General features: G+C 39.8%; 1 protein-coding gene across 1 annotated transcript; it reads left to right on the top strand.

The window, feature by feature from the left end:
* Positions 1 to 1,488: 1,488 nt before the first annotated feature.
* On the top strand, positions 1,489 to 9,217 carry LOC111839828 (protein Wnt-2b-A-like). The gene is made up of 5 exons (XM_023804086.2): positions 1,489 to 2,252; positions 5,984 to 6,204; positions 6,860 to 7,137; positions 7,978 to 8,242; positions 8,423 to 9,217. Exons 1-5 carry the CDS (start codon positions 2,056 to 2,058, stop codon positions 8,650 to 8,652), a joined length of 1,191 nt encoding a protein of 396 aa, XP_023659854.2. The 5' UTR covers positions 1,489 to 2,055; the 3' UTR covers positions 8,653 to 9,217.
* The last annotated feature ends 455 nt before the right edge of the window (positions 9,218 to 9,672 follow it).

Raw genomic sequence — 9,672 nt, 5'->3', positions numbered from 1 at the left:
CAAGCTGTCGCAATAAAACCTTCATTCCATGTTTTTAGTTATTGTTTATATACAATTTGTTATGGTTACCCATTTATAAATGAAGCTTAAGATACTATTTCTATGAGGCATTCAATTACCATATTTTCTCTGCATGAATGATAATATTAAAACAGGCATCGGAATCATTTTTTGCAAAGCAAAACGGGGAATTGTGGACTATACGAGGGGAAAATACATAGACTTGATTTCTAATGTAATCATAAAATCATACATACATTTTAATTTGGTCAACCTTGAAGCATGAGATAGAAGTAATGGAAATTCTAAAAATGTGTGGGTTCCAAAAACTGTTCGATGTTGCCAAAGAGTGTAATTTTGTCAGTTCAGCACTTATTATAAGACGGCTCTGACCAGTCAGAGAAGGAAGATGTTTTAGAGCGGCGTGTGACAAAATTTGAGGTAATTAAGCTTTCATAGCATTCCGTATCTCCTGGCTGTGGAGTTAATTGATCAAGCAGCGAGTAAATAAACGATATAAGTTTCATGTCTTAAAGAAGAAAACAGCCTATTAAAAATAGTTTACATGCGGCTTTTTAACAAAATACAAACTGCAGTAAATATCTTATTATAAAGTTCCGTTTGAATGCAATTTGTAACGAGGACTGCAGATATTCTGACGTTTGATACAAGTATTGCAGTCATCTTAATAAAACAAGAATTGTAATTATAGGGTTTCAGAATTTCTGTCGCAAATGGACCTTCACTAGTATGAACGGTCTGTTTCCATATTACATGTTTTGATGGATGTTTGTATTTTGATGGATACAAACCCATTAGAACTTGAACGTTGTTTCATAACTTGTTAAATAGAACCCTGCAATTCTAAGGTCTAGTGGCGTCTAAAGAATACGATTTATGGGTATTATTTTGGCTTTCATCAGGTGAAAAGAGGCCATCACGAAATTACTATAATTTAATCAATTTTAGGATCACTCCATCTTCCAACTGCCATGTACGAATGGCTAGAGATTAAAAGCATGTCAGTTAAATATATTTCACAGTTTTAGCTTCAAATGTATCTTATTTTCTGTGATATTGTTCAATTATTATTATTCACAAATTAATGATAATATCAACTGACAAAAACCTAACTATAGCCACAATAACGTAAATCGGAATAATTAACAGTTGGTTGGACGCTAATCACGTTTACTGAAATCAGTGTTTGCAATGTTTTAGCATGTAAAGGAATACAATTTTATTTCGTCACATTTATTATGTGTTATAGCGAGTTTGGATTTAGTTTTGTTTTCTTACATATTTTTCATTGTGCTGTACTATATGTTAAATATTACATATCGTGTTACTGTTTAAGAGTCGTTTCGACAGGTCATTTGGCAGTCAGTACCTCTCCGAATCAGCTTGAAAGGAGTAGGCTACATCCCACACAACAGCCACACTCCACTCATCAGTCGCTGATACTGCCCAGAATGAAAACGGGAGGCAAAGGGAATTGTCCGCATTTTCCCTCTGCCCACCCCTGAGTGTAAGATTTTGTCTAAATAGTCAAGTTTTTCTCCTTTAGGACTGAAGAGCTGCTAATAATTATGAAAAGGAGAATAGGAGAAACAAAGGCTTGGAAGTGTGAACCTATGACCAAATGGAATTCACGTCTAAAACAATGCGTAATGTGAACGAAAATAACGTATCTGGCCAGTCACTTGCGGAGTGCTGGATTTACTTCGAGAGGAGAGAGCGCGCATCAAACTTGCCTTCCTTCTTGATACACGTGATAAATTACATCTCCGGAGCGGATCCCTTGACTTGAATTGTCAGCTTTGCTTTGAGTGTTCAGGCACTCTTTGGATTACGTCGTATAACAAGGTCGATTCGATGAACCGATCGATGTATAAAAATTAATCAAATTGCGCAGCTTTGAAATACACTTGGAACTCGTCTGTATGTAACAAATCTAGTTAATTGTAATACATTGCTTAACTCGTAATCAACGGTAATAAATTTACTATATATCTTTTTTTCGCTGCCGTCCTTTGATACTTAGGCAAGAACAAAATGTTTAGTTTATGTAGGATTCAGAGTACTTCACGGACTCACTGCAGAGCCGCTGTATCTAGAGCAGATGTAGGACTGATACATCTGTCTAGAAAAGGCTCACCTTCCTCGGACAGCTCAAGTGCCTACTTCAGGCTGTGCTTTGCCTTTATTTTACTCCTACTCCTTTTAACTCCAAGAGTGGACTCTTCTTGGTGGTGAGTATTTTATTCACATCCACTTTTGAATAGAACACGTACATTGCATGCAGACCTGTCAAGGCCTATTAATAATCAATTAGCAATGAATATACGGTGTTAACTGCATTACTGAGGCGGAAAATTCGTTTTTTCCCCCCGTTAAACAAAACATGTCTGATTAATGTTATATTTCCGAGTAATTCATTAAATGTATTTCTTTTCCACAATAGACATTAAGATATATTAACGATATCTACGCATATCCTGGATATTTATATCATAATACCAATAAATGACAAAACAATTTAAGAGTAAGTGCAACATATTTACATATATTTAAAATTAAGCCATAAACATGTAGGCTATTTAGCATGCGGGGAAACATGCGCAAATGGCAAGATGTTGATTTTCATTAATTAGATGTAAGTGGTCTACTATAGCACTTGGGCCTAATTGAGCTACTGTTTTAAAACTATTTAGCTGAAACACTCGATCAGTACAATTGAAATAACTCATAATGAGAGAAGATCGGTGCAGCTCTTGAACTTTAGGATAAAATATTTACAGGAGACCGAAACAAACGTGATATTGATATTGTGGTTAATTATACGAGTGTTCAGGAATCAGTTGCCTTTCGTGCATATTTCTGAAGAAGGAAATGTTTCGGTTCAGTGTAATATTAATAAACAATTTCATATCTTGAAAAACAATAAATATGCTCAGCGATTCCCATGTTAAAGGGCCATTGAAAAACGAACAAAAAAAGAAGTAAACGTATTTTAAGAAGCAGCACTGTATTAAAGACAGTGATTCATAATGTGTGTGTTAATGTTGCTCATATGTTGCTTTGGATTATTCTTGGCATTCTAAAGCAAAGCAAGTTATCAAAGACACCTCTTCTCACACGTTCTGTCCTACACAGTGTATTTTTTTAAACAATGATTTTGTTATAAACATTTATGCAATATTTCTGTTAAAATGGTTGTTTAGTTTGGACATTAATAAGGTATCATAGCTGCTGAAAATGCTACACCTTTGGCATTTAAGTGTGTTGGCTTCAGAATTTTATTACGTATAAATGTCTAAAGAACAATGTGTGCCATACGCACTGTAACAGGCTTTTCATCATAACCATGCACCATTATAGAATATGCAGATTTATGGATGGGGGGTAGATTAACTTTAATAATAAAACTAAAAAATATAACTCATGGTCATGTGTAGATTGTGACATCTCACAGGAAGCAAACTAAATTGGTCAGTATACAGGTACATGCTGCGTTCATTATTAGATTCTATTATTATAGGTAACTTCCGATGGCGCTTTTTGGTTTTAAATATAATATATTTGATATATTATAATATACTGGTTGACAAAGAGGAGTTTTAACAGTGCCTCAAGACCTGTATAATTTAAAGGTAAACCTGCAGTAAATGTTGTTCCCACCTGTAAATAATAAGTGAATCAACATAAACACTCAAAACAGAAGCTTCTCTTGATGGGAAAGTACCATCAAGCCCTGCACTTCTTTCAGCATTTCCTTTATGGAAAAACAAAGGAAGATCCAATGGATGCTGCTGATTTTACAGTAATTTAATGTATGTTAACTGATAAATGAAGCTAACAGGGGATGTCAGCGCAGTGTGTTTGACATTGTTATGAAATGGTGCTAAATATTATGTAAAACCAGACGGGAAGGGTCCTAGTATCAATCAGACTTGGTAATCTATTACAGACTATTAGCCTTTGCATTGACTAGCCTCAGTGCAAAGGCTAAGACTGTAGAGCAGTGGGGTGGCTAGTGTGCGTGCAGGTTATTGAGATCACCTTTAGGTCAGCTGTTCAAACCCAGGTATGAGGACTCATCAGCCAATCGGTCCTGTAATTAGTAATATAATTAGGGAGTTGCACCGAAAATCCACATACACAGTGGCCCTTTGCAGATACAATTGCCCACCCCAGCTGTAGAGCCATAGATATGCAGAGTTAAGCCATCCTAACCTTGCACAGTTCTCTCTCCCTCAGACCTTGAGTCAGAACCTCTTTCTATATTTGATTTCAGATTGTTCATATTGAAATAGATTTTTATCTGTTTTCATTTCAATTCCTTTTATACCATGTGACCTGTCGCTGAACCGATTTACAACAATCATCACATAGCAACCATCATGTTTTGATAATAACAACTAAGATACAATAATGATATTTTACTAAATATAGGAAGATGTTTCAGGTTAAGTGTCTCTGCTTTTGTGCTTTGATAGAAAAAAGGTGAAACTTCTGCTGTAGTGTATTATTTCACAAAAATGCCTATTGTGTATGGCATTCTTGTTGTGTAATACTCTTTGCTCTATCAGGAAAGTTTAAGTCAATTTACTCATTGTAGTGAAGTGTTTTTCTCTATTGCAGTGGCCTTAGTTCTTTGGCTTGCCCTGTGACGCTACCCCCAGCATGTTGAGCGAGTGAAAGGAGATCGAGTTACCGCACATAAAATTTTGAACTCAAATAAACAAGTTGTTTTTGTACTGATTCTGGAAATAAACTGGATTCTGCCGTTATTCCATGTACTGTGCTGTCGTTACTTTGGCCAGCGGGATATTTCTCTCGTCATAATTTACAGGGCTGGAGCACTGTACTTATCTTTATGATGGTTTAGATAAGCAAAGTGTCCTGGATCTGACAGCACAGGCTCCCAGCCGCGAGCCAGCCGGGGCAAATCTCTGGTCGTTTAAATCCAACGTGAGCATAAACATGCTGTCTCTGTGTAGCATGACTGCCAGATGAGATTTTGAAGGAATGGGACACAGAGTGCCATAAGTGGAGTGGAAACAGTTTTTCTATCATAGCGGGATGAGGGGATGTCCACCATGAATCAGGCCAGTCTGAGTCACAGGGTGCAAAGTATTGAGTACAGAGGAGGTCTCTCAACGTGACAGTTGTCACCTCTGGGGAGGCTGTAGTCTACACCCCATCAGCAAAACACATAACTTATATAACCCTCAAAACAAATATCCAAATATGTGAATCAGTGTTTCCCAATCCGCTTCTCAGAGACCCACAGACAGTCCACATTTTTGCTCCCTACCAGGAGTTGGGAGTGAGCAAAAATGTGGACTATCACTATCTGGCAGGGAGCTTGGAGGGAGCAAAAACATGAGCCGAGTGTGGGTCCCCAAGGACCGGATTGGGAAACACTGATGTAGATGGGTCAGAATGTATCGAGCTTTTGACTGAAAGCCTCAGTGGTTATTTGTTTTGTTGGTCATCTGTTACCCTCTCTGTTCAACGGACCATTATGTATGGTTAATATATAATACTAATTATTCTCCTCACTGGGATTTCCAAACATTGAGCTGGAGGTCTATGTACACAGTGTGTACTGGGAGTGTAGTCTGTGTACTCCACAGGGGAAATCATTACATAGCAGTATGCTGGACATGTAGTCAAAACATTTGCAGATTCAATTCCCGAGAGAAACCTAAACTGAATTTTTAAGAAGCGCCGCAAATGGGAAATGGCAAATCTGAAAGCTGTATAAGCTGCTTTGTATAAATTGTCTTAGTAATAATAATAATATAGTATAATAATGTAACAGTAATTTATCACAGTAATGATTAGTCTGTTTTTAACTGCAATAGTACACCTTTAGCATGCATTCAGAATATAACTACAAGCCCTATTGTACAAAAACACGGCATCATGGTTTCTGTCGGGCACTTTTACACCCATGTTTGGCGCTGCTCTGCAGGTACATCGGAGCACTGGGGGTGCGGGTTATCTGTGACAACATCCCAGGCCTGGTGAACAAGCAGCGGCAGCTGTGCCAGCAGCATCCGGACCTGATGCAGTCGGTGGGCGAGGGCGCTGGCGAGTGGATCCGCGAGTGTCAGCACCAGTTCCGGCACCACCGCTGGAACTGCAGCACGCTAGACCGCGATCACAGTGTCTTTGGTCGCATCATGCTGCGCAGTGAGTGCTGCTGGGATTTTTTGAGAGGCAAAACATCCCAATTGAGGAAATTCAGTTTGTCTTTGAAGTGTGGGCTACTGGCTAGGGTTTGCATGGTTTACATATGTAAATAATAAACAAATCTAGCTGTTATTTCACATCAACACAAACATCATCCTGGCATCCATACTCTATGAAAATCTCCAGTAGCAACTGAGCCTGAAACCTTGGACTGTATTTTAGCTGATGCTACATGAAAATTATGAGACCGATTTTTTTTTATGCCACAAAACTTTTGGTGATGAGAAAAACTGGAAACAAAATTGCTGAATTTGTAATCATTTACTATGTTCCATACACAGCAGAGATGTTAAGAGGACAGTAGCTCACATTTTCTTTGAAACATAAACATACAGAATGGTTGACGACATGCAGCGTGACATTGTGACACCAGTAAGGGACTGTCACTGCAAAAAACATGCATATTGTGACCGGTGAACTGTAGCACGCCAAGTCACACCATGCAAAGTGTATTGTCCTACCATTGTTTTTTCACAGTTAGAATTCTCTACAATTTATTAAAGACTACAATAAAAATACACAATACATCAAGTACAGTCTACATACATCGAGTCTGAATCTTTTCATACTTTAGCTTTCTTACCTTATGCTGTAGGCAGCCGGGAAGCAGCATTTGTTTACGCCATCTCGTCAGCCGGAGTTGTTTACGCAATTACCCGGGCTTGCAGCCAGGGGGAGCTCAAGATCTGCAACTGTGACCCTCATAAGAGGGGCCGGGCCAGGGATGACAGGGGCAACTTCGACTGGGGTGGCTGCAGCGATCATGTCAACTTTGGGATCAAATTCGCCAAGGCCTTTGTGGACGCCAGGGAGAAGACAGTCAGGGATGCCCGTGCCCTGATGAACCTACACAACAACCGCTGTGGAAGAATGGTGAGTGGTCGCTAAGAATTTAACGCTAGCTGGCTATATGGAACAGGTAGCATATGTATTAGAGAACTGGTGACTAACAGGCGTAATAAATCCTCATATACTTCAGGTCAGAGGTTCTAGAAAGCATCACGCTTTGTTTGGTTCAAACCAAGAAATTTCAAATGAAGGGGAGGAAATAGAGCAGAGCTTGCTGATTATTTACCACTATTCTGCCACTTGAAAGCCACTTCTCACTCAGAAGAAGTCACAAAATTTTATGGGATCCCCTGTATTAGGGAATGACTTTTTTGAGGCGAAAGACGGGGTCGACGTCCCCCTAAATAGGATATAGCACTGCCTATTGGAATAAAATTATTATGTATTGTATTATATTTTTCTATTGTAATAGCTTCATTGACAAAAAGAAAAGAATATATGAATGAATGTGAATGAAACACATCTACTTAACCTGGCCATTAGCTGATTAAGGCGTGTCAGACTTTGGCCCTCAAGAACTGGAATTTGGGAACCCTGGTCTAAAGCAACATGCAAGTGAGGCAAATAGCACATTGCAAAAATACATGACATGAAGAAGTGAACTACACAGTTGCAGCTAGGCTGAGCTTTCAATGAACGCCCAGGTACTAGTGTAATCAGTATTGGAGCAGGAGCTACAGAACGACTTCCAGCAAAGCAAGAATCTAATGAGACCGTTCAAGGACAAGAAATGCAACATAAGATCAGAACATAAGCACTGAAATCATGCCACGCTCACAAATGTGCTGGAAAGAAGTCCGTCACAGGTTCAGTCCTTTACATACTACATTGATTCTATACTACAATGACTCTTTCCTTCCACAGGCTGTGAAGCGGTTTATGAAGCTAGAGTGCAAGTGCCATGGGATCAGCGGCTCGTGTGAACTCCGGACATGCTGGCTGGCTATGTCCGACTTCCGGAAGACTGGAGACTACCTCCGGAAGAAATACAACACGGCCATCGAGGTCACGATGAACCAGGACGGCACGGGCTTTGCAGTCCCCAAGAAAGCCCTCAGGAAGGTGACCAAGAGTGATCTGGTGTATGTGGAGAGCTCTCCTGACTACTGCCTTATGGATAAAGTGGCAGGTGGGTCAATGATCAAAATGAATGAAATAAGGATGTTTTTGGAGGTGGGGGTGTAATCAGCTATCTCTGGTAGCATAGAAAATGGATCAAATGACAGCTAGCAGGCATTGCCATAGTGTGCAGGCAAGTTTACCAAAGTTAGCTCATTTCTCCAATCTCTTCTAACTATCCCTGCCCTAGGCTCCTTGGGCACAGCGGGACGCATCTGCAACAAGTCGTCACACGGGCCGGACGGCTGCGAGATCATGTGCTGCGGCCGGGGATACGACACCATGCGCATGTGGCGCATCACCCAGTGCGAGTGCAAATTCCGCTGGTGCTGCGCGGTAGAGTGCAAGGACTGCGAGGAAGTGGCCGATGTTCACTCCTGCAAGGCCCCCAAGCACGCCAACTGGCGGGACCACACCTAAAAACACATGCTGCCCCCAGTCTCAGGATTTTCTTCGGGGGGGGGGGGTGGGCTGAGAGTCTATTTAGTGTTACCTCCCATTCCACATTTTTGTCCGTTCACTTTGCATGACTTACTCAAAGGGCACTAAAACTAAACTTTTCCTATTGAAAGGTAGATGCATAAGAACCAACTTTATCTATTTGCTTTGTATGTATTGTAAGGCCAAGGACTGCATTGTCTGCAGTTACTGTGAACATTTCGTATATTTTTATGATTTCTCTGTAGTTGGGGCCTGAGAACAGAAGTACTTCTCCCTTGATGCTGCAGTGCAAAATGATGCACTGCTTTTGAGACATTTGGAAAACACTTTTGTACCGAAATAAATTCCAGCTTCTACTGCAGTAGTGTGGCCATTATGTCTCTACAATACCAGCATTCATTGCATTCTTGGTATTGTTCTGTCCTGGGTATACATATGTGACCATGTGACCATGCTGCTCAATAGGTGGTCTGTCTGACAGCAGAATGTGATTTTCACTGATGAAGGGATTCAACTATATAATGCTCTGTGTGCTTGAGCGTGGATGAATGGATGGATGGATGGATGGATGGATGGACTCTGTGTAACAGAACAGAGATCAATTCTATATTTTTTGCATTGTTTTAAAGCCAAACCTGATCAATGGTACATAAATACATATATGAGGTTGAATGTGTCCATTAGGAGGGACCAGGGATCATCACAGTGAACTGTCCTGCTTCTGATCACAAGCCTGCCTGTAAATTTCCTGTAAATGCTGGCTTTATTTTAAATGTGTGTCCATATAAATATACAGTATTAATATTCACATTATTTATTGAGTTATTGCTTCCTTGCTTTAGAGAGTCTGACCTGAAATTGATGACTTGAAATGTGGAAGGAATGGAAATAAATGACCATTTACAATGCTTGGCTCATATCAATAAAAATTATTTGTGGAATAGTAACAGTAACACACAGTCTGCTATACATCAAGACAATACACGTTTGTTATTGTTT

The sequence above is a fragment of the Paramormyrops kingsleyae genome, chromosome 8 (genome assembly GCF_048594095.1).
Source record: "Paramormyrops kingsleyae isolate MSU_618 chromosome 8, PKINGS_0.4, whole genome shotgun sequence".
NCBI classification, from domain to species: domain Eukaryota; kingdom Metazoa; phylum Chordata; class Actinopteri; order Osteoglossiformes; family Mormyridae; genus Paramormyrops; species Paramormyrops kingsleyae.
The sequence above is the reverse complement of the archived record's forward strand: the minus strand, read 5'-3'. Positions and strand labels throughout refer to the sequence as shown.